Source organism: Penicillium canescens, assembly GCF_028828765.1.
Source record: "Penicillium canescens strain IBT 15451 chromosome Unknown utg000006l_segment0_segment0, whole genome shotgun sequence".
NCBI classification, from domain to species: Eukaryota; Fungi; Ascomycota; class Eurotiomycetes; order Eurotiales; family Aspergillaceae; genus Penicillium; species Penicillium canescens.
Window position 1 is genome coordinate 3,095,181 of NW_026703968.1, and position 27,971 is coordinate 3,123,151.

The 27,971-nt window shown below is 50.0% G+C and overlaps 3 protein-coding genes across 3 annotated transcripts; 2 read left to right on the forward strand and 1 right to left on the reverse strand.

The window, feature by feature from the left end:
• Positions 1-1,689: 1,689 nt before the first annotated feature.
• On the reverse strand, positions 1,690-1,890 carry N7446_010061 (uncharacterized protein; the record flags this gene model as incomplete). The annotated part of the gene is made up of 1 exon (XM_058518806.1): positions 1,690-1,890. One exon carries the CDS (start codon positions 1,888-1,890, stop codon positions 1,690-1,692), a length of 201 nt encoding a protein of 66 aa, XP_058369594.1.
• Positions 1,891-2,798: 908 nt separating this feature from the next.
• On the forward strand, positions 2,799-4,081 carry N7446_010062 (uncharacterized protein; the record flags this gene model as incomplete). The annotated part of the gene is made up of 4 exons (XM_058518807.1): positions 2,799-3,030; positions 3,128-3,626; positions 3,713-4,016; positions 4,070-4,081. The coding sequence occupies 4 exons, from the start codon at positions 2,799-2,801 to the stop codon at positions 4,079-4,081; spliced, it is 1,047 nt and encodes a 348-aa protein (XP_058369595.1).
• Positions 4,082-12,002: 7,921 nt separating this feature from the next.
• N7446_010063 (argonaute family protein) lies at positions 12,003-15,328 on the forward strand (the record flags this gene model as incomplete). The annotated part of the gene is made up of 4 exons (XM_058518808.1): positions 12,003-12,319; positions 12,367-13,487; positions 13,548-13,795; positions 13,847-15,328. 4 exons carry the CDS (start codon positions 12,003-12,005, stop codon positions 15,326-15,328), a joined length of 3,168 nt encoding a protein of 1,055 aa, XP_058369596.1.
• Positions 15,329-27,971: the final 12,643 nt, after the last annotated feature.

Sequence of the window (27,971 nt, forward strand, 5' to 3'; positions counted from 1 at the left end):
TAACGCGAGGGTTCCGGTGGATCGTATCTTAAACGCGTACCTTATCGGCTTCATTAAGCTTCTTCGGTCGGCCAGCACGCGGCTTTGAGACACCGGCGCGTCTTTCATGCTCTTCTAAAAATCGTTTACCGGATCCCCGAAAGTGAAATCCAGGGGTATCTCTTATGGATACGTTTATAACCCCAATGAGCAGCCGTATGAAGCTTACAGATCCTCTCGCGTAAAGCAGGTGTAAGTTCTGAGCGTGGAGCCATATTCAAAATAGCAGGTTTTGAAAGGTAAGCTTCATGGAAATAGTATTATAAAATAGCTAGAATGGCTAAAATCGCGAGAAATAGCGACGCGTAGCTAGCGTGTCATACTAGGCGGTGTCGGCTAAAGAGAAAAGCGGTATGAAAGTGGGTCTAAGGAGGATGTCCAAACTTATGGCCAGTCACTGTATATGGGTTTTCCTGAACGCGAGGAAGCTACCTTCCTTCTGCTGCCTTGCGCTACGTCTTGTATCTAGAGTCAACTATAGTCGTTCTCAATCCAAGTCAAAGAGCGAGGCCCTTCGTAAACGCTACAGCAAGTCAGGTCTCCTCTTCGCAGTCGGATAGTGCATCAAGCGGAGATTCGATTTGAAACTGTGATCTTTCAGTTCCAATTCCCAGAATGTGCATTATATGAGGCTTACATCGGGCGATGACTCGCAAGGACCCCTCGTGCTTCCGTCTTCAGTAAATGGGCCGTCATTCAGAGCGGATGCCCGCAACAACTTTCTCAGCGAATTGGGCCTGGGCTTGATGTCTTCTGTTGGTTGAAATAGGGGATGTGCTTCCAAAGCCATATATAACCGGAGTGTGAGGATTTGGGTGCCAAGTATGAGTTTCTGGTCCACCATGTTGAGATTGAATAGGGGCGGTTTTTTTGCGAAGGAGGATATGCAGAATTAAGTTGAGGGCAAAGCTAACTCTTATATTCTGCGGATACCACCGGCTGCATCGTGAAGATTGAAGCGGTACGAACGTTCCCTAGTTGCTGCGACTACTATCGTGTCGTTTGTACCCAGGAATAAGGTTCGTGAAAAGCATCAGTTCGTCGCTCTGTCTTTCTAAGTGAGGGCTTGCGGTGTTTGCATGCCGAAACCAGCTGGCCTAGAAGGTCACCAAGCATGAGGTCTACTGTACCTGGGAACAGCAGAGGAGACGCAATGACTACTCGTGAGTTGCAGAATGCCAACGTGCGAATGTGGTTGTTGCCTGGGTTGAGCATACAACCAATGCGTTGGAATCTTGCCTGGGTTAAAATCAAGACGGCAATCGCCTCCGATGGCAACTTACATCAGCAATGAGAGCTGTTGCAAATCGGCTGGGTCCTCTTTCTGGCCTATCACAAGATATACTCGACAGCGCCGATGTCGAGAAATGCTGGCAGAGCTGGATTGATAGTGAACAGTGCGCTCGAGTTCAAGCGGCACTTAATATTCACGACGCCAGCTGGCTGCTTTGTTTCATCATCAGCCTATTCGTAGCCATCGCTTCCGCCAGTTTCCCCGCCTAGCTTCGGAGAAAATTTTTCTGCACCTACTGCATCCTCATGGGCTGTGGCTTTCCGTCAGTCCCTGAAATCTCAGAGTGAAAGTCTACTCCATACACAACCCTCTCCCACACCGGGTCTCTTTCCTCTCGCAGGCCACAATTCCCAGTTTTAGACCATTATGCTGACTATGAGAAGGGCATCGAAATTGTCCCCAAGCGGCATATTTTTCTCGCCAGGCACCGTGAGAACAAAGGGGAGCTGGTCCATGTCCAGCTGCTCGAGGAGGGCGTGGAAACACGGCCCCTCCTCAATGCAATCACCCGTCCCTCGCATCGTAGCTTCCTTCGCCTTCTCCGCTGTTATAAGCATGAAGGGCTAGCGTTCTTGGTTTGGGTGGCAATGTGAGGCTTGAGTGTTGAATGCACACACTGCACGCAAAAAGGTCAAAAAGATAGGGGTCGACCAGTATTACGCGGCATAGGACCTTATCAGCCACCAATGGCAAAGACGAAAGTTCCCTCGCTTCAATGAGCCCAAATTCCCGATTGAGATTTGAGGCGTTCTAGAAGGAATTAAAGCCGACCAGATCTACGATAGTGACTGACCAATCAGCTTGCTAAACCGATTTAACTTTTTGGTAATGTCAACAAAAGAGGGTCGAAATGTTACTAGTGCGCCCGAGAATATTCAGCACCCCCTCTGCCTGATGATCATTAAGGCTTCAACGACCTTACTAAGCTCATCCCCTATTTATTCTGCACTTCCTATAGTATAACACTCTCAAGTACTCAATTGGCTATGCCCGTACTAGTCCGTACTGTAACGACCACGTTCCGACACCCATAAATAGCGAGAAATAGGGGTAATGGAAATACAGAGTCATTGATATCTCCAATTGGCCGGATACAGTACGGATCGCGACACTTATTTACAGACTCTACTAAATTTGATTTTTATGGGTGGCAATTAAATTTAGGTGTATCTACCGATAACGTGCCTCACCCGTTCCTGGACCACCCATGTGGCTCTAAGCCTTTAACAGCTGCTTGGTCAGCGGTTTCTTCGGAGATTGCAGTGGGGAACCCCGTTGGAAGGATTCATTAAGTGATTCGACTTTGGATTAATTTCGGTACTGAAGACCGCAACATATTGTGTGGACTGTTGGGCCGAGTAGTTCTGCACACTTCATTTTCTTTCCCTGCAGGTTTCAACAGGGAACCATGCACTAGATTAGGTGCTTAGCGTGGTTAACTAAGCGTCGCGAGAGTCGGACCAGCATGGCGACTGCGAATATCTATGAGAGTCGTCAAGAAGAGTATCGAGCAGGCACCATCTCCATGACTGTTCTGGGTGTGGTTTTTGTCATTCTGCGGTTTTTGGCTCGTTGGAAGAAAGGCCTGCGGATTGGTGCTGATGACTATGTGATACTGCTTTCGTTGGTAAGTGCCATCCTCGTCTCTCTTTTGGAAAAGCCTTACCTGACTGGAGGGCCTTCCGCGATTGATTTCAGTACTTCCTGTTCGCGACCTGTGGAATTAATCTGGCGAGTGAGACAGCCCCTTTCGCAGGTATAGCCGGTGCATTGTAAGTGACTGACACATTGCAGTGATTCACTTTGGCATGGGCCGACACGCCGATGTATTGCCAGAAGGAAATATCGTGATAATTGCCAAGGTACGATCAAAGCGAAAACCAGACACCAATTCAGACCCGCAGATTGACATTTACCAGCTCCTGATGTCTTTCGAATGCGTATACTGCATGACATTGGGAATCGTCAAGATCTCCATCTTGCTCATGTATGCTCGTATCTTCCCCACAAGAGGCTTTCGCATCGCCGCAATCATCCTGGGCAGCATCGTCATCGGATGGGCTGTCGCAATCATCTGCGTGAGCGTGTTTCAGTGTGCCCCGATCGCAAAGGCATGGAACCCTACCCTGTCGGGTACTTGCATCGACCTCAAGGGCTCGTTCATCGGAAACGCAGTGCCGAATATCCTAACCGACATCGCTATCTTGGCTCTGCCAGTGCACGTTGTCTGGGGGCTGCATGCGACTGTAACGCATCGGCTATCGGTAATTGCGGTATTTCTGCTGGGCAGTTTGTTTGTCTCCCCTCCCCTCCCTCGAAAATAGACAAGTTTCAAAGCTCGAGTAGCGGACTGTGCTAACAAGCATCTCACTTCCACAGCGTCGTCTTCACCAGCGCCTATCGCTTCTCCACACTCTTCGAATTCCAACCGATCGACACCCCCTGGACCCTCGCCAAGGCTTGCACCTGGTGTCTCATTGAGTGCTCCAGTGGTATCATCTCGGCCTGCATGCCCACCCTGCGTCCCTTGTTCGTCATGCTTTCCTCGAAATTCGCGAGCTCGATCGGCACACGCACACGAACGACTGGCGTACGTGGTTCCGGCCTGAAGAGGTATGACGTGAGTAATTCGGCCTTGCGTCCACCGGGCGAAGTCATGGGCAAACAGAGTGTGCAATTGGAGGTCAGCCATCGGGACGATGCGTCGGGGGATGAGGTGCCGCTGAATACGATTAGAGTGCAACGTGACATTACGTGGCAGGAGTCGAGCTATGATTCTGGGAATGGTTGATCAGCTTAGGGTTTTAAGAGCGATGTATGGCATAAGGTCTTATTAGGGGGTAGAAAATTAAGTATAGGCTGTACGGGAGAGTCCAGGCGGTCCTACAACCCAATAGCTCTAGTAGTGCAGTTACAGACATCAAGACCACCTTCACGGTAAGTTGCTCGAACGGTGATATGCCAGATATCGTCCGGACGCGATGGGTTTGCGAAAACATCATCGATGCTCAAAGGACAGCGAACTCGGGAGCTAGAGAAGTTTGCAGGCAAGATCTGCTTGCGCCGTCAATGGCGATATGTTAGAAGACGGTCTCAATGGACAAAGCATATTGCATAGCTTGACTGACTTCCAGCTGCTATGACCTCCAACGTGGACTGGCTTTGCACATAGTGCTCGGGCTTGGATAGAAAAGTGCAGGCTTCGAAATCAAATAAGACAACCTCCGGTCCAAAAGCGAGGGAAAAAACAGTCCTGGTAGCATGCAGCTCCGTGTGTGTGCGAATGACTTGTTCCCGCTCGCTCGCACATGCCGACGAGCTCAGCAACGCTGAGAGGAAGAGGGATCAAGGGACTATATCAGACGTAGTTCTTGGGTCCCGGGTCCTCTCAATCGTTTGGCCATCCTCGGTCTTGTCCATCGATTCGAAGCTGACATGGCTATTGTTAGTTGATTCGGCTAGAGATGACGGGACTTCGCCTCACAATCTCCTTGCAAGCAGACTCGACGGACAACCTCGCCGTGTACGAAAATATGGCTCTAGCAAGACGACCCGTTGGCCCCTCCCGGTGTCTTCAGATTTTCAGGCTCGGAAGAGGACAGACGCCATCTGAGGACAACGATGGTCACCCACTGGACGCCAGGGATTCAAGCTGCAAGTAGGCTACCCCATGTGGGTGTTCAAATGCCGAGAAACAGGTACTATTATGCGCTCTACTGGGTCTTGCATTGGGTAGACATACCAACACATGATCTGATGAACCAAATTGACTGGGCCAAGTTCGAGGTAGCGACGCGTCGATACCACCGGTAGTCATGTGGAAGAAACAGAGCATGCGACGGTGTTGGTGCAGGGAAGTTTGAGCAGACAAGACAGTTGATCGCTTCGCATTCGAGTGTGAGAATATGAGGGTGTCTTCCTGTGGTGAGACCCGAGTCAGCAAGTGTTGATCCAGTTGGACGAGGTGTTGGTTACGTTGCTGAAGAAGAATTCCCGAGTGTACGCTTGAAGCAGATGATAAACAAGAATCATGATCAACCAGCTTACCAACTAGATCACGGCCAATTTTCTCTTGCAATGCAGTCACCAATCATGCCATGTTGTATCCAGGTTCGTCGCACTCTCCGGCTGTCGCTTCGAGAAGTTGCGCTGGATGCACCGGGCAAGTTCACAGGACAGCAAAGGCGCGTGACGAGCCCACTTGTGACAAGAAATTGTACAGTATTGGGAGACTGCTCCGTGTAGAGGCATTCTGTTGTTGAGGATGTGAAGGCGGTGAGGTGGAGGGCGCAAGACGCGATGGAGCGCGTCGGCCCCTTGGTCTTATCTGACTCGGCGGGAATAGGTTACTCGCCACAGCAGTTTTCGAGGTTGGTGATGGGCTGCTCCTACAACAGCATGAAGATGTCAGTGGGGTTCGTGTCTGGGGCACGGACTTGGCGCAAAATCAAAACTGGCGCAGCAGGAGGCGCGATATTCCACTCACCTCATCGTGGACAACGAACGTCTTGGAGCCTATACGTTCTGTTGTTGGCCCGCGCCCTTAATTTGCAGTATTTCAAATAGGACATGTTGCATGGCTTGAGGTGACAGGGCCTGAGAAGCAATGGCGTGTAAGCCATGAGCGGAGCACTGACGGAGTGCTGGTTCGGACTCACTTTGGTGCGCTGTCAACGGTTTCCTGTCCATCATTAGCTTGTCGATCGGCGAGGTATTCCATGACTTACAAGTTCTGAAGGTCAATACTAGAGAAGAAGACACGGAGAAGGGCTCCGAGATTTTTGCGCTGGTGTATATTGGACGGAATGCACGTGTTTTTGTTTCGCATTGTCTTTGGAGTCAGCTGAATTTGGACAGTGTCGTTCTGAGACTTAGTTTCCATACCTGTATGAAACCGCTCTTTTTTTGCATCAGGGATATTCGGGGAGGGGACAGTTAGTCCGCTGCTATGGTGGACAGATGTTCACATACATACTTTGACCAGCTGGCCCCAATCTCTTTTCTTTTGATCGGCTGGGATTGGCGACATAGTGGACCTGGTGGGAATCACATCTCTCACAATCACTTTCTAGCTTGTCGGCCCACGATGTATCCATAGATGTCAGTACAGTGGAAATTCCAGTAGGGTCGAGGGAAGAACTCATCAGGTGCCTCAAGCCGAGGGTCTGCTCAACTTTGCATGGCAAGTGACAGTATTGTGGAACGAATCGCTGAGGGGAGAGGCGTATTTATACGCTTCTCGGCTCCTGTCGCGTACACGCTCTATTAGGGAGCAACGTTGAAGGACACAATGCCTATCCTAAATGAGAGGTCTGTTGTAACATATACCGCAACTATTTGCAGCGAATTTCTTGGTGTGATTTTAGATGCTCACCGAGAAAACATGCTAGAGTCAAGGAGAGAATGAGTCAAAGTGAGTCGGTTAAGAAACGTTGGCTCACTGTTGAATTTACGATCTCAATGCTGAGGAATGCATTCTTTATTTTACCAAGAGCGCTCACATTCTTTTCATCTAAGGAAGATGGAAATTTTCCGGCCTCGCTCGAGTCTTGATCGTCTGAGCTGTGTGTGGTTCTGTTCGTCTAGGCTGCGGAAAGCGTCAGGCCGCAGTCGCGCGGGCGGGGTTGACCCGTCAACCCGTTAGAGCTTGACCGTCCTTGTTGACGGGAGTCAACTTTTGAACTTGTGATCATGGTTGAAATAGATACCTTGTTTTTTTGATTTTCTTTTTCGGTCCTCTAGGGTTCTATTTACTTTTGGGTTTTCTGAGCTCTCAACCGAATGTGGAAAATGCCTTGTGATTGAATAGTATATTTCCTGGATCGTTCATCAACAGTAGGCCACTAATATGAGGCACATTCACCAATCATCAACACTACGAAATCGATCACCAGCACCATCATTTGTTGAGATGGATGCAAGATCCATCATATGATGCCTTGCATTTAAGGCATCATTCTGATGCATCAATTCAGATGCCTCACATCTCTTTAGGTCAACATTGACACCTCCCAGTTCAGTACTAGTGCGACCGTATATATAGCAGATCTTTCATACTATGGAAGATCAGACTTAAACACCTCTCTGGAATAGACTGTTTCGCATGCTCCATTCATCTCCTACCATTAGACATCCCAAGTTTCAACATCATTAAACAGACTGCTAAGAGAGGCTGAGATTGAAAATCTGATTACGCTGATTGACTCTCATGGTAAAAATGAGACTGAGTGCCAAGCCACCTATGTCTGCTAGTCTATAAAATCCTCCAACAATTGATGGACATGCTACTGCTCAGATACTCGAATTTTACTACAATCAAGATGGATGCCCCTAGCAGCACGCCAGACCAGGAAAAAGAAGGAGAACAACAGCCCAGTGCGTTGCCAATCGTTTGTGAAAAAGACAATTTGTAGGAAGCTTCTGGTTATATCCCTCCACTGGTAAGTAAAGCGGCTCAGCTTCGAATGCTCTTACTGACCATTACAGCCCTCTACAACGGAACAGGAAGCAGAAACAAGACATGCCTTGGCGACTGAGCCCTTTCAACCTATTTTGAAGGCGCTAGCAGATCTCGAACGCGACGATCCCAAGTCCGCCTTTCCAGCAGGTCGAATTGTCGGACTGTATCGACGCCTATGGGAGTCGTGCGTGACCAAACACATCGATGGCCAGAACCTAGACCAAAGCAATCAAATCTTGAAGGAAGCTAGCACACACCTGACTCAAGAAAGGGACGGACTTCAGCTGCGCCACGACAAGCAGCTGTCTCGGCTGCGCTTTTTCGAGCAGGCACTGGAATCATCTCGGGGTCGACTGACTCGCGTACTCGATGACTGGAACCACCCTTGCAGACTCAATCTACCAGGATTCTTGGACAACGCAAGAGAAGAGTGATGCATTGCATGTTCATATTTGTCCTATGTCTTTTAAACGTGGAAAATAACCAACAGTGTCACAATGAAGAGGATGAGCACGTGCCAGCTTATGTCTTGTTCATTGTTCACATTAAGAAGGCATATTATAGCCTTTGCGGAGTGTGTCAGCGGATAGTCCGGCCTGTTCTAGGTGACTTCTATTAATTCAATATATTATAGACAAAAATACGGATGCAGTGACAATGTGGGCAGTATACAGTATGGATGGATGGATGGATGGATTCATTTACGCTGACCCCTCGTCGAAGTTGGATTCTAAACCATAACCCACTAGGCTGAGTGCGGATTCGTATTTTAGTCTAGTTGGGAAATCAACTGGTTATGAGCCCGGATTGCATGACCTTTGAGCGCGCCGGTTCGATCCTCACAGTTTGCGTTCTTGAGCACCCAGAGCCACCAGAAGACGGCCTATGATTGGTCGCACAGCCAGGCAGCAGAGCTTCGCACGCGGCCCCCAGCCAAGTGTTTATGGTTTACGGGGAGAGTTGGATTCTAAACCATAACCCACTAGGCTGAGTGCGGATTCGTATTTTAGTCTAGTTGGGAAATCAACTGTCGAAACGATATGCAGCCTACCACTACTATATATATCTCTATCCGTACATGTATCGTGTACCACTTCCTAAGCGAACTTAGAGCCTCGCCGAGGCCTGCCGTGGCCTCTGTGCCGTCGTTGTGTTTATGCAGCCCTCATGGCGCGCGGCTTTGAAACCGTTGCGATGCTTCAGCGAAGTCCAAGACAGCCTCCACTGTCTTGGTCCGTGAAGCACTATCAATCTTACCTCTTCCTTCTTCTCCTGGTCCACCCAACAGTGTTGATATGCTGTTGAACGCGTCACCAACCTTGGTTCGCAGCTCCCTCCTCAGTCCTCTCAATCGTGGGCAATCTAACAACACGTGGTGAACGCTTTCCCGTTCGCCACAGACGCACAGATTGTCGTCTCGGAATCGGAAGGCCTTTGCGTATGTTGACAACCAGCAGTGTCCGGTTCGCAACTGCGTCAATAAGTACGCTCGATTTCTAGGCAGAGAGCCGTAGAGCTGTCTGGTGTACTTGGCCGGCAGTGTGTTGTCGACCTGACGCAGATGGGCGCCGGTGCTCGACTCGTTCCATTCTTTCTTCCATTGGGCGTGGATCCCTTGCCTAATGTGTGCTCTCTCGCGTGATAGCAAAAAGCAGAACGGGTGTGTTTTTCCCGGTATGGCTGCCTCTTTGGCCAGTAAATCGGCAGTGTCGTGCCCGGGCATTTCGCAATGTCCGGGTATCCACTGTAGTCGAATCGATGTGCCGTGGGTCTTGGTGTTCCTGGCTGCTTGCAGAATGGCATGGATGATCTGTTGTCCCGACTTGTTCCCGGGATTCTGGACTGCTTGCAGGGCCGACTTGCTGTCACTGAGGATAGTGGCAGATCTCACCCGCGTATGGGATGTTCTCCAGTGTCGGAGGGCGACCTTGTTGATGACGTTGATGGCATACAGGATCCCAATCAGCTCGGCAGCGTGGACGGACCATCGATCCATGGGTCCAACCTGAACTTGTATGCTGTCGGTTGTTTCTAGCGAGTCATTCAGCACGGCCGCTGCGGCGCCCAAATGGCCATGTCGTCCTGAAGCGTCCGAGTATACCACGATGTCTGTGGCTGCTCGCGCTGCCCCAGCCCTTTCTATCGCGACCTCCCGGTCTGATTCAATCTCGATTTCCGAGAAGGCTTCTTTTCGCCATGGTGGCAGCGGGGTTGGGTCAATCATTTCGATTTCCTGTAGTCTCTCCAGGTTCATGGTTTTCAAGGCTTCTGATAGCGGGAACCGAGCGAACGATCCACGATTGTTGCGCCTTCTCTGGGCCCGACGTAGGGCGCTCCATATAGGATGTGTTTGGGGTAGGGTATGCAGCTTGGTGATGGTGTTTTGTGCCCGGTAGCGCAGACGAAGGTGAGTTGGCAGTACATGTGCTTCTACGTCAAGTGTGGTTGTTGCCACCGTTCGGAAGGCAGATAGGACGCGGATGAGAGCCGCTCGTTGCACGGTACGGAGGTGTCGTAGATGGGTCTTGTCTCGAAGTGGATCATGCCAGACAGTCGAGGCGTAGTCGACAACTGGTGTGACACACGCTTCGTAGAGCTGTCGCATTTGCTCTGGCCGGAGTTGTCGCAATCCTCCAAGCGCGATATTGACCTTGGTGGCTCGTTTGACGGCTTGCTGTACGTGTTCCTTCCACCGAAGCTCATGATCGAAGATTACCCCCAAGAGTTTGGCGGTCGTAGATGGCTTGATGACGTTGTCATTCATGATAAGCTGGCCCTGACTCTGTTCTTTTCTCTTTCGGGTAATGTGAATAAGTTCGGTCTTTTCCGCCGCGAAGCAGGACCCAGTTCTCTGAGCCCAGGCTTCGATCCGGGGTATGTCTTCCCAAAAGACATTAAGTAGCTTCGACAGGTCTACTTGCATAGACCACTACCCCAGTTTTTCACCCGATATATGAGGCTTCTGGTCTTTTGAGGTTCACCACACCTCTCACCCTGGGTGTCTCTCAGTTTGCTCCTTAAGCATACATCACGGGCAAGCCAACTAGGACGACACCGCTTCAACCGACCAAGGTCGATCTCAGGCCCCCAGTGCGAGTGGGGTAGTTGACTCCCGGCTTTTTGTACACCGACACGCGCATCCGTCCTCTCGAGCTATACAGACAGTCTCTTGGCAGGCCCCGACCCTGCCGCAGTGGCTGCCATTGTACACCACGCCCCGCGAGAGCTTTCACTCTCGTTTCGCGTTACCTGAGGAGGTCTCCCTCCGCCAGGCCGACCGTGTCTTGCAGAAAGTCCTCCATACGCTCCATCCGGCAGTATATGTTGGTTGCTCTCCACTAACCAAGCTTGGTCCCCGATGTCTGAACAGGATCGACGGGTTGCCCGTGGCAAAGCCTTAACGAGTTCCGCCGACTGCCACCAGTCAAATACCAACATTTTTCAGATTTCCCGTCTGTCTCCTAAGAGGATGCCCGTGTCTCGGTGGTGCCCGTGTCCCGAAGAGCAATCGCCCTGAAGCTTGCCCGTGGCTGAGCCTTAACGAGGTCTCCAGCGAGCGGTGTCTCCGAGCCTTAACGAGTTCGAGTCTTAACGAGGCCTCTAGGCCTTGAACGAGGTCTGTCCGATATCAGCTTGACTGCCTGTGTCACCGGTTCACTACCACCTCGCCACATCTTGTACGATGCGATCCCAGACCGTATGCAAGCTCAGGGGTGTCCTGTCTTCTCCTTAGGCGACACCACTTCCACTGGTAATGCAAGACCAGTATCGAGCCCGAGTGCGAGTCGGGTAAGAAGAAGTCGGATGGTTTTCGTATGCCGTTATCCCCTGATTTTGGTGTGGTTGTGCGGTCGTGCCCCGCGCCAACCGCGCCGGGCCGGACCGCACAACCACGACGGATTCACTTTGGTCTCCCCAACGGGGATTAACACCGGACACCACGAGAAGGTATGAATCCATTGTCCCAACAACCTGGCGAGGGCTGCTGCCCAGTGCGAGCTCACTGGGGGCGGGCCCGAAAGTATGGTCTAAAACCGGAGCCCCAACACCGAAGGTGTCTGGGGCGACTAGCTTAGCTAAGCATTGGAAGGGCCCGAGTAGTAACATTTCGATCCTCTTTTGTTGACACATAAGCCCATTCCTTTCCCTTTGCTCCCCTCCCCGCCTCCCTTTTATGAGCCATCCCATCTATTGTTAGAGTATTTAGTCATGGGTGACAACCCTAGAGGACGTGGACGTGGTGATCGCGGTCGGGGGGATCGTGGTCGTGCCTCCGATGGTGGTCGCGGTCGCGGTCGCGGTGACTTACCCTTCCGCCCAGCTGGCAGAGGAGATGGGGATCGTGGGGGTTTCCGCGGGGACTTTCGAGGCCGCGGTGGTGACAGAGGTCGTAGTGACTTTCGTGGCCGTGGTGACTTCCGTGGTCGCGGCAGAGGAGATGGTGGTGGACGTGGACGCGGGGATTTCAGTGGACGCGGCCGTGGAGGACGCGGTGGAGTTATGAACTACGGCCCTCCCATTTTCAGGTCAGCTCTTCACTATATAAATTTTCGATGATCTAACTATCCATCAGACAAGGCGAGCCTATTCCACAACCTAGCACCGTGGTTACCAAGACCGAGCATGATATCGCCAAAGCCCTCGCTATCAACGGTGCAAAGGCTCCCAGACAAGCTAAATATCCCGAACGTCCTGGTTACGGCACTGTCGGCAGGCCGGTGACTTTATATGCCAACTACCTGCCCTTGACCCTGCCTAACAAGCAGCTGTTCCGCTATCATATTACGATCGCGGCCGACGCTGCGGGCCGAACTGCACCAGTGGGCAAAAAGGCCCGGCAGGCCGTGTCTCTGCTGTTGGAAGAGCACTTCGCCCAGCAGAAAAGCAGCATTGCGTCGGACTTCCGCTCTACGCTTGTGTCTTGTGTCAAGCTGACGGAGGGTTCCTTCGATGTGCGATATAAGGAGAATCTGCTGGATGATTACCCAGAAGCTCCCCGTGTGCACAAGGTCACGGTGCAGCACACTGGTGAGGTCAACCCGGCTGACTTGCTGAACTACTTGACTTCCGCCAATGCCAGTGCGATCTTGGACTCTAAGTCTGATATCCTCACTGCTCTGAACATAATCTTGGGACACCACCCTAAGACCGACGACAGTGTCGTCTCTGTCGGAGCTAATAGACACTATAGTCATCGCGAAGGTATCAAGGAGTCATACAACCTCGGCGGCGGCCTGTCAGTTCTCCGTGGATTCTTCGTCAGTGTGCGTGCCGCCACAGCTCGCGTCCTCTTGAACGTGCAGGTCAAGTACCTCGCCTGCTACGATGAAGGACCCCTGGCCAATATGATCCAAAGCTACGGCGGCCGGAACACATATCTTCTAGAGAAGTTCCTCAAGAGCGTCCGCGTCCGTATCACGCACATCGCCCGTAAGAACAGCCGCGGTGAGTCCCGTCCTCGCATTAAGCCTATATATGGACTTGCCAACCGCGGTGACGGTGGTAAATCGCCCAACGCACCCAAGGTTGCTCGCCATGGTGCAGGTCCTGCTGAGGTGGAATTCTTCCTTGCCGAAGCTGGCCCTAAGCCTGGCCCGCCTAGCGGTGCGCCAAAGCCCAAAGGGAAAAAAGCACCCAAGGCCGGTCCTGCGGAGCCTGGACGCTGGATCACCGTTGAAGCCTTCTTCAAAAAGGGTTAGTAAACCTTCAGTTATCAATTACCTTTCTCTTTTTTAATACTGACTTCATTCTTAGAGTACAACCTCTCTTTGAACCTAGGTTTGCCAGTGGTCAATGTCGGATCTCGCGAGAAGCCTGTCTATCTTCCTGTTGAGGTCTGCGAGGTCGAGCCTGGTCAGCCAGCCAAGTCGAAGCTGTCCGGTGACCAGACTGCCCAGATGCTCCGCTTCGCCGTGATGGGTCGTAAGCCAGGCCAGAACGCGCACTCCATCGTTACTAAGGGTGTTGGTGCCCTAGGACTGGAGCCTTTGAACTCCACTCTGGTCAGCACTCTCACTCTAGATATCTGATCAAAGTTATTAACCTAACTGCAGTCTGCCTTCGGTGTCAGCTCCTCCACAGAGCTCATCACCGTTCCTGGTCGCGTCCTCCCAGCACCAAGCGTCTTCTACAAGAACGGCAAGCGAACCAAGGAAATCCGAACTATGGCTGGCAGCTGGAACATGAAACAAATCCAGTTCTCCCAAGCTAAGCCAATAAAGTCCTGGGTCTTCCTCTACGTCGACCACCAAAACGCCCGTCCCATCTTTAACGGCCCCGATGGGCTCGACTCGTCTCTCCAGGGCTTCCGCAAGACCCTCAAAGACATGGGCATGGCAGTCGACGGCCACAAAGGCGGCAAGAGCGTAGTCCTAACAGGACGCAACGACGCAGCCGACATCGAAAACGCCATCCTCGACCTGCAAAAGCAGTTTGACCCAATCTTCATCCTAGGCATATTCTACGCAAAGGACACAGGCATCTACAACTGCGTTAAGCAGGTCTGTGACGTCCGCTGCGGCATCCGCAACGTGAACGTATTGGCTGAAAAGCTTCGCGGCTTCAACGACCAGTACAACGCGAATGTGGGCCTGAAAATCAACCTCAAACTCGGCGGTGCAAACCAAAGCCTCGGCACCGCCGACCTCGGCATCATATCCGAAGGAAAAACAATGCTAGTCGGCATAGATGTCACCCACCCATCCCCAGGCTCGGCCAGCACAGCTCCCAGCGTGGCGGGTATCGTCGCCTCCATCGACTCAACCCTGGCGCAGTGGCCCGCGGAAATCCGCGTCCAAGGGGCGCGCCAGGAAATGGTCGCCGATCTCGAAACCCTCCTTATCTCCCGCCTTCAACATTGGGCTAAATGCAATAAAAAGGCCCTGCCCGAGAACATCATCATCTATCGCGACGGCGTCTCAGAAGGCCAATACAACAAAGTCATCGAGGAGGAACTTCCCCTCCTCCAAGCCGCCTGCAAAAAGACATACCCAGCAACGCTGACAGCAAAGGGCCTCCCACGCCTTTCAATCGTCATCGTCGGCAAACGCCACAACACCCGCTTCTACCCAACAACCGACCAAGACTCCAACCGCGAAAATCCAATCCCGGGAACAGTCGTCGACCGCGGCGTCTCCGAAGCGCGCGACTGGGACTTCTACCTACAAGCCCATGCCGCACTGCAGGGAACTGCCCGTCCAGCGCACTATTTCACCGTCTGGGATGAGATCTTCTACCCGCGTCACCCAGCGAAGTCGGGGGGACAAGGTGCGGCGGACGTTTTGCAAGAGTTGACGCATAAGATGTGTTATATGTTTGGGCGGGCCACGAAGGCTGTTAGTGTTTGTCCGCCGGCTTATTATGCGGATTTGGTCTGTGCAAGGGCCAGGTGTTTTCTTTCTGATCTTTTTGACCCCTTGCCTGTTGATGCTTCGGGTGGGAGTATTAGTGGTGTGACGGAGGGGACGGCGGATTTGTCTAGGATGGTTGATGTTGTTATCCATCCTAATATTGCCGAGACTATGTTTTATATTTAGGGGGTATAGGGGTGTATGGTGGTAGTATGAGGGGAAGTGGGATGAGTATATTGTCTAATCTCTTTGGTGGATTGGATATATTCATTCTGGTTTTTGGTTTTTGGATTGTTGGTGAGACATATCGCCAGTGGAATGAATGGACCAGTGACGTGATCTAATGTGATTTGAGAAGTTGGAACACGCGTTGGAATGGGATAGATTGACTTGCTGGAGGAAGAGGGATATTGATGGAGGATCCAACGATACATATGTCAAGAAGATGAATGTATGCGGGGATATTTGGAGGATATTTCGGGTATCAAATTGAAGACGGATCTAGCTTAGCAAGTAGCATAGGTAGCATAAATTGAAGTTTGAAGATGGACTAACTGTCGGGACATATACTCCCGTCAGAATAAGCAAAGACAGGTTGTACGTAATCTTGCTAAGCAACGGCTCCCGCCGTAACGTGAAGTCCGATTGCGCGGGCGACCCGGTTGCGCGAGCGACCCCACCAAACCTTGAAAAACCTTCAATTTTTAACCACTATTAAAACCACCAAAAAACATAAGTTTGGCTATTGAACACGTGTAGGGCATTTAGAATATGTATGACCTTTTATTCCACAGCCAGAACATGTCACCTGCCGCCGAACCAAGGGCATAGAAGGTAGAGTAGGTTCCGTAACCGGTTTTGCAGGCACCTCTGGTAAAGATATATCTTTGCTTCTATCTTCATCCCCAACAACCACATCATCCTCACCACCCTCTAGACCCCCAAAGATGCCTTTCTGGGTACTAAACTTGTGTTTGGTCCCTCGCTTCTTGGTCTGTTTCTTGTTGGTAGCCTCCAATTGAGTACAGCGATTCTGGAGAAAAATGTGGTGGTGGACCACTTTTATAGTCATCTCGTAAGTCTTATTGATCTCCCTTTTTGTTGGTGAAGAAAGGATTGAAGAAGAAGATTGTAGACTTTTTTTGATCCGAGATTGCGATTTTGTAAACTTTGAAAGGGTCCAAAGGGTATCTGGATCACTATCGCTACCGGAAGAGACTGGTCGCTGAGAAAGGATCTCCAGAGGAGGGAGGGAATCCAGGTGCACATTTAGCTTTTCCATGACCTTATTAGCATCGAATCGTGCTAATCCAGTAGCCAAAAAGCTATTCTTTATAGTGGAAGTCTTAAAAGCACCCATTCTCGCATCTGCGATCAGTTCAAGGAAATCTTCCTTGTCAATGGAGTTAACTCCGTTTCGCATCAAAGTTGAGACCGCCCCTCCGTAAAGCCTCTTCAAAACCGAGAAACAACCCACGTCCAAAGGCTGTAAAAGATGAGAAGCATGCGGAGGCATACAGATTGCGATGATTTGGTTTTCTTCACAGACTTGGTCAAATTCAGGGGTTAAATGACTCCCATGACCATCAAGGACCAGTAAGCAGTATTTTCCCACTCTTGTCCCAATATTTGGGATAAAATGATATTTTAACCACCATAAACCAATTGTATTGGTAGTCCAACCATTTAAGCTCATGGTTAGACGAGCTCCTTTTTGATTTGAAAGGAGATAGGGTCGTAAATGCTCTGGGAACTGTTTTCCTTTGAAGACAAAGAGCGGCGGGAGAACACTTCCAGAAGCTCTAATACACTCAATCGAAGTCACCCACTCACGATTTCCGGCTTGTAAAAGAGCTCTTTTTCCATGGTATTCTGCTGAAGTGATAATCTTTTGTGTTGCACCAATACCCATGGCAAAACCAGACTCATCAAAGTTGAAGATATCGTCTGAAGCGATACCCCACTTTTCAATCGTCCTTTGAACCAAATCAAACCATGGTTCAATAATTCGAGGGTCTTCTGAAAGAGCTCTCTGATAATCGTATTTGCGAGAGAGACGAGTAGAGAGATTTGGGCGTCGTTTGATAAATTCAGCAGGCCAATGATTACCCACAGTAGAGGGTGTAGTTTTTCGGGCATACAGTAGAAGATTGGCCATATCTCGCAACATAGGCAAAGTAAGAGCTGCCCCTCTGGAATCCATATCCAGTAGCCATTTTTCAATCGATCCCTCCTCAATTTCGGTAAAAATGAAGCGATTGTGTCGCTTTTCAGTAGCAGATTCGCGCCCATTGATCCGGGCCTTCAAAGTTGAGACAGGTATCTCAAAAGATCGCGCAGCAGCGGCAGCAGAGGGATACTTGCCATTTTTAATAGCTTGTATAGCTAATGAAAGGCGACCCTCCTGCTCTATTAACTTTTTTTCTTATCAGAGCGTTGGGGGGGCATTGTTTTTGTGGTCAAAGAAGATGCATCATTATTGAAGTGTATTTTTGGTGGGGTCGCTCGCGCAACCGGACTTCACGTTATGGATTCAGGGCTACTGGGCCTTGACCTAGAAGAATCATCTATTTTACATGAACCAAATTGACTTTTGCTTTGGAAGCATAACCACTGTCCACTTAACTGTGTACACAGTACCTAGCTGGTGATACCAACACTAAGAGTTCCTGCAAATAAACCTTTTAGAGGGAGGATCTGCTGCGTCGCAACTTGAAAGCGGTAGGTCTAAACTCTTCAACCAACAGCTGAAATTGACTGTCACTTCCGCACTTGACGGGCTGGATCCCTTTCATGGACGCACGTACTTCAAATGAAGCATAACAGTAAAGTGGGACGCGAGGCACGCAAACTGAGCAATTATGGTTATAATAGCATTTCAAAATACACATACGTATTAGGACTCGGCCTATACCGGATAAAGAACTTCTATTTCGTCCTGATTCCGAGTCCTATTCCAAAAAGCACGGACCTGAGATGTATCAATTGTAGCAATTCCTTTGGGCTTCAATGACAGACTTCGCAGCGACGTTCCGAGTCGCTCATTACACCATGGAAAGCGGTCTAGTGATCACACTATTTGGACGACACATCGCTTAAGCGTTGTCGGGGCTCGATCGTACTCTTGGTTCCTGCTGAGCCTGTTGTTTGAACTGAATTTATTCACTAAAGAACATCGTAATTCATGCGTGATATTACTTGTAATAATATGAGGCTGGCCTGTTCATGCTGTGAAAAGATACTGTGCATCCCCATGCATCTTTGTGCGGGCTAATTGCTCGCATCCCCGATAGTAAAATCGAAGGGCAGATGTTTAGTGCGTTCGCGCTAACGCTTCACGGAGTCCGGCATATAAAGTAGTCCTCAATCTTTTGAGTTCGTGATTCTCGTCCCGACGCACTTGCTTGGCAGGAGCCCTGCTCTCTTTCCGATCTTATGCTTAGGCCTCTCCCTATTTCTATATAATGCTCGATTCTCGGCAGGTCACTGCTGATACTGTTCTCATCCCTTCTGTGCCTGGTTGATTCACTGTTGATTGAGGAAAAACAAAAGTTCGAACATGGCAAAGAATCCCAAGCATCCTCAGGATGACGCAGACCTCAGGTCTGACGGCGTACGGCGGCGTGCCGCACCGTCATTCTATTCCGTTTGTTCTACTGGTTCTGAGACCAAAGATAGACGAAAGCCACGCAAACCAGACACGAAATCACACAGAGATTCGGTACGCCACCTTTTTGGATCGTACTACACTATGGCCAGAACAGCCCCGGTGGCATCCCTTTATTTCAATGTACTTTTTACTGACCATGCTAGAAATCCTCCATTACGAAGAAGCCCAAAAGCAGAAACGACAAAGCGACGCATAGAAAGTGTCTCCGGGTTATGAGCAATATTGAGGAGGAGTTTCAAGAGGTGCTTGAGGAGAGAGATGGAGAGAACCACGATCTTTCTCAGTTGCTGGACCAGCTCAAAGCCGAGAAAGCGCAAAAGAGTTCGGAGTTGCAAATCGCTGTCATGGCAAGGGATACTGCATTAGCCGAGCAACAGAAGCTCCAGCGTGAGATTTGCCAATTGCAGCAGCAAGTGGAATCCACGAACACCGCTCTGCAAGATCAGGTCCCGTGGAATGATATACAGCTGGTGTTGGATCAGGCACACGCGGAGCTGGTTACCGCGACCACTCGATTCTGGCGCGCGATCGACGCCCTCCAGAACAGACGACTTGCATCCTATTTGCCAGGCTCCGGAATGATCCAGGCAGAATGGCCTGATCAGGGCGGCGCGGGTACGCTTGGCCACGATATGCTCCCCAGCATCTCCCAATCGAACAATGACAATGTCCCGCTTGGTACTCAACATGAACTACCTACCACCAACTGAGATGAGCCCTTCATCTCACAATTGGGGTGTGTTGATTGGGCAAGGTCCTACTGATGGAGTGAGCTAGCTTCTATGTATGGAAAGGACCAAAACTCTTACGAATCATGTCTTTCCTGTAGACGACTGGCTTTTTAATGTAGCCGAGACGCAGATAGTTCATGAAGAAGCATTTCGCCACATTCTTACTATACATGTACCGTGCCAAACTGTGTGTATTGTCAATTCTGTTAATTGCCCTGAAGGGGATGGCTATGTGCTTTTGTCTAATAGATCCGAGCACGGGCGGCTCGAGGCAGTATTCGGTGCAGGTTAGCGGCAGAGTCCGCCACAACCTCCACGGTCGATTTATTATACCATAAATAAATTGTTGGTATCACCAGCTAGGTACTGTGTACACAGTTAAGTGGACAGTGGTTATGCTTCCAAAGCAAAGGTCAATTTGATTCATGTAAAAAATAGATAGATAGATAGATAGATAGATGTTCCTTCTAGGTCAAGGCCCAATACCCCTGAATCCATACGGCGGGAGCCGTTGCTTAGCAAGATTACGTACAACCTGTCTTTGCTTATTCTGACGGGAGTATATGTCCCGACAAAATATAAGCGTAGATTGGACTCTTACTTCTGGCGAGACAGCCGTAGAGTATTTGGCATACACCGCTCCAGGCCGAGACGCCCGGATACGCTCTGGATGAGAGAAAAGGCCCTGCCACGCGGGCCTGTGGATTTGTTACACACTGGGCTCCCTTGCCGTAAAGTAAACGCATTTCCAACGGTCCTATCCGAATATTACTTATATCTGTGCTATGGGTTTCATGGAGAAATCCGCGCTTCTCTTGCGCATTATAGCCATTAGTTCTTCTCGGCGTTCAGCCAAAGCTTGCCGTAGTATCCTGGTCCAGCCCGATCACAAATAGCAATTGCTCGTTGAGTGGGATATCGCAAGTCGATAGATGTGGCACTACTGCGCGAGTATCAATTGCTAAGGATCGCACCTTGCTATATGGCGTATGATTCTAGAGCACTACTGTAGGATTAGCCTTCTTGGGAATTTCGTCACTTATACAGACCAAGTACAAGCATAGTGAGCCAGGCAATACAAATCATCTGCAATAATGGAACTAATCAAATACTTATTCTACTCGGCAACATATAGTGGCTCGTGACTATAGCCCGTCGGTTCAGGAGAGCCCTCTCGGCACAGTTCATATACCAGTCATAGTTTTCGTCTGCACAGCTAAGGGAAGCATAGGTAAAATACGAAGACCCCATGCAACGACAAACGGTCCATCGCTCGCCATGGCATTAGCTTGGCACTGAGTCAATTGAGACTTATCCAGTGACCGTCCAATCCGGCGTCAATGATGAGCGTGTTCATATTCTGTTAATTGAGCTGGTGATCATACCTCAAGACCAATACAGACTGATCTTGGTCTGATATACATGGTTCGGCATCCAAGTAAACCTCCAGTCGCATCACTGCTGCCGACGCAGGGATCGGCGGATCTTCTGGCCCTCTGTAGCTTTGTTTGAACCTTGCCGTGTCCCCTTTAGGATCTCACTTTCGACGATTGCCAACTGACCAAAAATGTCGGCCAGATCGTTACGAATGGTTTCATTCCAGGTGGCCTGGTCCTGCGATAAGCGTTCAATAGATCTGCGGAAACGGTTAGCGCTTTGCGTTGTCACTCAAAATGGACACAACTGACCGCATCCGGTTATCTAGTCTAGATGTTGTTAGCAGGCCAATCATGATTATGTGCTTGATGGGATTTTACTTACTCCGTCAGGCATTCCAGAACAACCGAATTGCCATCTCCGGAAAGCTGAGTCTGCCCGCGTAGTTCCAAGTCCCTTTGGTGTCCAAACACAGTCTTTCGCTGTCGTACAACTTCTTGCTCACTCTCATCGGCCGAGGTGCTATTGTCCTGGTCGACAAAGTCATGTTCCTCCTGAAAGGATGAATCCTCCTCCGTGGTATCGCCTGTAGCGGATCTGGATGGACTACCAGTATCCTCAGACTCAGAAGACGACAAGGACAATGCACGTTGCAATCGGCTTCGAAAGTTGTGTCGTCGAGGAGTGTGCGAGACTTTCCGAATTCCGCCCATACTTGGGTCTGAGTTACGCTGGGGTGAGGAGTGGTCCTAGTTCTGGTTTTCTGTGATAGGAGGAGGCACTCGGGTTTTATAGCATGTTGTATCGCGGGATCAGGATTGACTGTTTGCTTGCTCGCAATTGAGGAGGGGATCGCAAGTGCCCGCATTTTTCATTCCTACTTTCTACCCGTAGATATCTATTTCTGAATCTGCACATTTTTTAACAATGACTCACTAAGAGGCGGACCAGACAATAGAATTCAACAATGGGTGAAACAACGGAAAATTGTCAACAAGAACGGACTCTTGTGGCCGCGTTCAACGTTGTTGATTCTCAACGATGTGCGTTGCATCAAAAATGAGGGCTCGTTTGGGTCTCATAAACACATAAAAGTCGGTTTTATCTGCCACACTTCAATCTTTTAAACTCAACAACCTACATCTAAAAGTTCACTTTCTGCAGTTTTCTTCACCTGTTCTGACCACTTCTGCCAACTACCCAAGCATAACCATGTCCCCACGTAACGCATGCGGCTGGCCAGAATGGGAGGAGAAAAGCCTTCTTCATGGTTGGATGCCCATCCGGAGCTGTCGTGGAAAGCTCTCTCCGACGCATATTATGAAGAATACCAGGTGCATCGAAGCGTTGAATCTTTACGAGGGAAAAAGTACCATATTCTGCGGAAGCAGAGTAGCACTGGCGCCAAAGCTTCCCAAAAGCCAGGCAAACCAAGGCGAGCCGTTCCCGTACGACGCTCGGTGGTCGATAGCGCTTTACAGTCGAGTCTTTCAGTCAAGACCCCTGCCCAAAGGAACATCGACAAATGGTTCCAAACGATTCTAGCGGCCGACCCTAACCAGCCTGATGACAGCAAAAAGCCAACTCAAACGAACTTAATTTCAGGTACGAAACCCTTAGTCGTCTCATACTACATGCTGACCCTTTGTCACAGACCGCTTGACGCCAGCACCGCTTCCGTGCCGGCCTAAAAAAACACGGTCGTCATCCTGGAGGTGGGACTATGTGCATCGTGTCTGTGCTGCTAGGAAGCTGAGATACCGGCGAACAGAGCGTGCACTTTAGCATTCATCGGCTGGATCGCTACATAGCTATGTCCAAGGAACAGTGGCTAACTACCCCTATACACTTGTCCAAGTAAATGTTACTACATCAAAGGCTGTGATCAGCAATGAAGCCTCAGCATGAGGAGTATAAGCGTAGTTGTATATCGTTCCATTTATTCCGTAGAGGAAGTAGCAATCGCCCTTCTTAGGAATGACAACAATATAGAGGATGTCCCAAAGTCAAAGTTAAGGAATCGAGCACGACGGTGGTGCCCTTGGAACGGGCCCACCTGCACATTTCCATTCTTGCCATGCAAAACCAGGAGGATTTCATCGGAGTGTTATGTGGCCCGGTAAGTACTGCGGACAGCGTATAAGGATTCACGATACTATGAGTGGTCCCGTAGGGAGACAGGACATGGTAGCAAGGGGGCTCTGGGAAAATGGAAATACGGCATTATTGTCGGCTCAAGGTAATACGTCTGCTTGGATTTGATAGGATCGATGGTCGAAAGCAGGGTAATTTTGGGGTGAAGCGTACGATTTGTTTTGACCTACACCCAAGTCAGGAGGAAATTAGTTTGACAAGACCGTGGAATCACGAGCGCAGCTGACGATCATTAGCGGAACCGCAAATCATTCGACTGCTTAGTTTGGACGACCCATGGAATCGCCTGCTCGGTGAGAGAATGCGGTCGTCATGAAGGATTCAGGCCCGGGCTTCTGCCCCACTTGCTTTCTAGGTTGCTCGTGATTAAGCCCTACAGCCCAAAAGAGAAGCCCAGAGAATTGGGGCAGAATTACGAGAGTTTCGACCTGTTCATGTATGGGGTATTGGAACAGACCAGCAGTGTACTAGAAAGATTCTCTCTCGCTACAGTCGTGATCAAGATGTGGAGGGTAATTGAGATAAAGTTTAGGGGCCGCCGGCCCACAACCTCAACCCATTTCCGGCAGCCAATCGGTTCCTCGGTTTTAGTGCAAAAACCGGAGATATTTTTACATAAGCTCATGAGATCTGTCCATGATCGGATAAGTTTCCACAAGCTATCCGCTAGGGATATGGGACTGACGATTGAGGGGGTTGTGTCGGGTTCAGAGAGTACAATCTCTACGGGAAAGCTCTATGCAGGACAGAAGACATAGCTTCTAGAACGTTCGACAGACCTGATAGACAAGGAGCAACTTGCCACTTGACAGGAGAATTATTCTCCTGTGACAGGAACCAGGAAAGCATAACCACGGATCAGGATTTAGCCTACCATTCTGTTGCCAGAATTCCGCGTGGTATTCCAAATACCTCACCTGCCTGGACCGTACCTCGGCCGTACCTCCTAAGCAACAGAGTCCTTTTCGATCGGACACTGACGGCCGTCAAGTTTGGGCTTGTGGATCGGTCTGGACCTTTGCAAATCCTTCACTTCTTCTCCGGGCCATAAATAGAACCTCCTTGAACTAGTGTCCCGTGGGTCGTCGCTGGGATCTGCATCGCAGAACCGTACCTGCGTCTGTCTAAATTCGCGCATTGTGTTTGATTGGTCCGTCGGGCGCTATTTGTATCCAGAGTCTCATCAATGTGATAGTAGCGTTGCAATCTTGCGAGGGGGTGGCGATCACGCGAACCTACCTCGTGGGCCTGGTTGCACATTTCATATGGTTGTCCTAGGCTCGGTTTCCTATGGAAACTTTCCAATAAGCTCTGGGCTTTTGTTTATGCCCTCCCGAAGAAGGACAATCCTCATCCTGAGCTTGACAGTATGTCAATATCTGTGCGGTAAGGGAGTAGATATTCTGGTAAAAGCAACATTAGCTGGCTGCGAGTAGACAGGGAAGAAACAACGTTCAGCGGCGCGGGGCCAAGGATGAACAGGATTGATTCGAGCGAGACCAAAGGATCCTCCGGCCAACCGCAGGTACAGTCCAGCGTTTCTGTCAACCAGAAATTTTCCAACCTATTATTTTGGCATCTGTTGAAGCACATCAACCCTCATGAAAGAGACGGTGACCGTGGCTAAACGGGCAGATGTAGGGTGCCATCGCGTTGAGCGATTTAATTGCAAACTCACCAATATCTAGGAATCACATTTTTGCCGCGTTGCTTTCTTTCAACAGTTGATGAAAGCGGTTCGCCATACTCAAACGCAAGATTTGAGAGAAATGGTCCCAGGTCGAAACGTGAATCTGCGGGCCACAAGGTGTCCAGACACCGTTTCAACGTCGTTCGACTTGCTTCAACGCCAATCAAAGGACAGTGATCTCTCTACCCTCGGCGCAATGGTTCCATGGTAGAGACTTGACCGAAAAGTTATAAAAGGGGCCGGATTCCCAGCCCAAAAAACTCAGGACTTTGGTCCTCACACTTTGGTCCTCACACTTTGATGCATCATAGTGTCCCTCTCTTGCCTGCGGGCTCGAGAGTTTCCGTGACCACGGCTGTCGCTGCCACGAGCCCAGCGATGTAAGACTGTGCTCCCTCGCTGCCATGAGCCCCGCGAGCGTAAAAAGGTGCTTCGCAGGATAGGTCTGCGTGAACAACAATCCTCGCAGGGAGGTGCTGCGAAAACAAGACTACCTCGCAGGATAGGTCTGCGTTAACAATAATCCTCGCAGGGAGGTGCTGCGTCAACAAGACTACCTCGCAGGATAGGTCTGCGTGAACAACAATCCTCGCAGGGGGGTGCTGCGAAAACAAGACTACCCCGCAGGATAGGTCTGCGTGAACAATAATCCTCGCAGGGAGGTGCTGCGAAAACAAGACTACCTCGCAGGGGGACGCTGTGATGACAAGTGAGACCCGCAGGAGACCGCTGCGTTAACAAGTTCTCTGCAGGAGACCGCTGCATTACCAAGTTCTCCGCAGCCTAGGTCCTGTGTCAACAAAGCGCCTCGCAGGGACATCTGCGACACCAAGAGTCTCCGCAGGGACATCTGCGACAACAAGAGTGGCTCCGCAGGATGGGCTCTGCGTCAACAAGTGTGCTTCGCAGGATGGGCTCTGCGTCAACAAGTGTGCTTCGCAGGATGGGCTCTGCGTGATCAAGTGTGCCTCGCAGGATGGGCTCTGCGTCAACAAGTGTGCCTCGCAGGATGGGCTCTGCGTGATCAAGTGTGCTTCGCAGGATGGGCTCTGCGTGATCAAGTGTGCTTCGCAGGATGGGCTCTGCGTGATCAAGTGTGCTTCGCAGGATGGGCTCTGCGTGATCAAGTGTGCCTCGCAGGATGGGCTCTGCGTGACCAAGTGTGCTTCGCAGGATGGGCTCTGCGTCAACAAGTGTGCCTCGCAGGATGGGCTCTGCGTGATCAAGTGTGCTTCGCAGGATGGGCTCTGCGTCAACAAGTGTGCTTCGCAGGATGGGCTCTGCGTCAACAAGTGTGCCTCGCAGGATGGGCTCTGCGAAACCAAGTACTCCAGACCTTCCGTGACCACGGCTGTCGCTGCCACGAGCCCAGCGATGTAAGATTTGCGCTCCCTCACAGCCAATGAGCCCTGTGACTGTAAAAATGTGCTCCCTCACAGCCAATGAGCCCTGTGACTGTAAAAATGTGCTCCCTCACAGCCAATGAGCCCTGTGTATGTAAAAATGTGCTCCCTCACAGCCAATGAGCCCTGTGACTGTAAAAATGTGCTCCCTCACAGCCAATGAGCCCTGTGTATGTAAAAATGTGCTCCCTCACAGCCAATGAGCCCTGTGACTGTAAAAATGTGCTCCCTCACAGCCAATGAGCCCTGTGTATGTAAAAATGTGCTCCCTCACAGCCAATGAGCCCTGTGACTGTAAAAATGTGCTCCCTCACAGCCAATGAGCCCTGTGTATGTAAAAATGTGCTCCCTCACAGCCAATGAGCCCTGTGACTGTAAAAGTGTGCTCCCTCACAGCCAATGAGCCCTGTGTATGTAAAAATGTGCTCCCTCACAGCCAATGAGCCCTGTGTATGTAAAAATGTGCTCCCTCGCTGCCCTGAGCCCCGCGAGTGTAAGAGTGTGCTCCCTCGTTGCCATGAGCCCCGCGAGTGTAAAAGTGTGCTCCCTCGCTGCCCTGAGCCCTGCGAGTGTAAGAGTGTGCTCCCTCGTTGCCCTGAGCCCCGCGAGTGTAAAAATGTGCTTCGCAGGACGAGCTCTGCGTCAACAAACGTGCTTTGCAGGGGATTGCTGCGTTAACAAGCCCTCTAGCAATGTGCAGGCACCTCTTCGTGGTGTTAGAGACCAGTATTCGATATTCAACAGTATTCGAAGAAGCAAAGACCTGCCCAACCTCCTCATAGTCTGTTTCTTTTTCCTAAGGATCATCATTGGATAGATAGAATGAGCCCTAGATAGATCGTCCCAAATTCAATGGCCAAAATTATACGATAACAACGAAACTGTCATTTTTATCAAAGGGGAGGTTCCCAAATGTTCTGCGCTGATAGTTTGCGGTCCGATAGTCCTTTCGCGTAGTGAAATTGACACCCTTCATTCAGGCGTAGGGCAAACATGCTGGTGAGAATTGGTGAGAGTGTTGATGTGTTGTGTTTTGATGTGGTGATGCGCGTTGATGTATTGATGTATTGATGTGTTGATGTGTTGATATGTTGATGCGTTGTTGTGTTGATGCGTTGATGCGTTGATGCGTTGATGTGTTGATGTGTTGATGTTGATGTTGATGTTTGATGTTGATGTTTGATGTTGATGTTTGATGTTTGATGTTGATGTTTGATGTTGATGTTTGATGTTGATGTTTGATGTTGATGTTTGATGTTGATGTTTGATGTTGATGTTTGATGTTGATGTTTGATGTTGATGTTTGATGTTTGATGTTGATGTTGATGTTGATGTTGATGTTGATGTTGATGTTTGATGTTGATGTTTGATGTTGGTGTTGGTGTGTTGTTGCTCAGTGTTGATGTCGATGTGGTGAAATGTGTGTACCGAAACATCACTGTTCTGAACGGTCGGGCGGTGAAGGGAGGGGTGGTCAACGTCTCATGGAGGCAGCGCGGTTTCTTGCCATGTCACCCACATCATAGAAATTTCAATTCCTTTTTTTTTTTGATTCTGCAAAGCAATTTTGATCCCTGTTGGTCACGTCTTGACTACGGCCTCCAACTCAATTGAGATGATCCAATTCAAGAATTGTGCAACTCTGATCACGCAATATACTGTACACTCAAGATCAGAAATACGAAGTGTAGAGCCATGTGATGTATTTCGTAAATCCGAATCACGGATTCAATCCAAGATGATTATGCGATAGGCTCGGTTTCTTGCGTCGCGGAAAAAATTGCTTGAAATGACTATTGCTAGT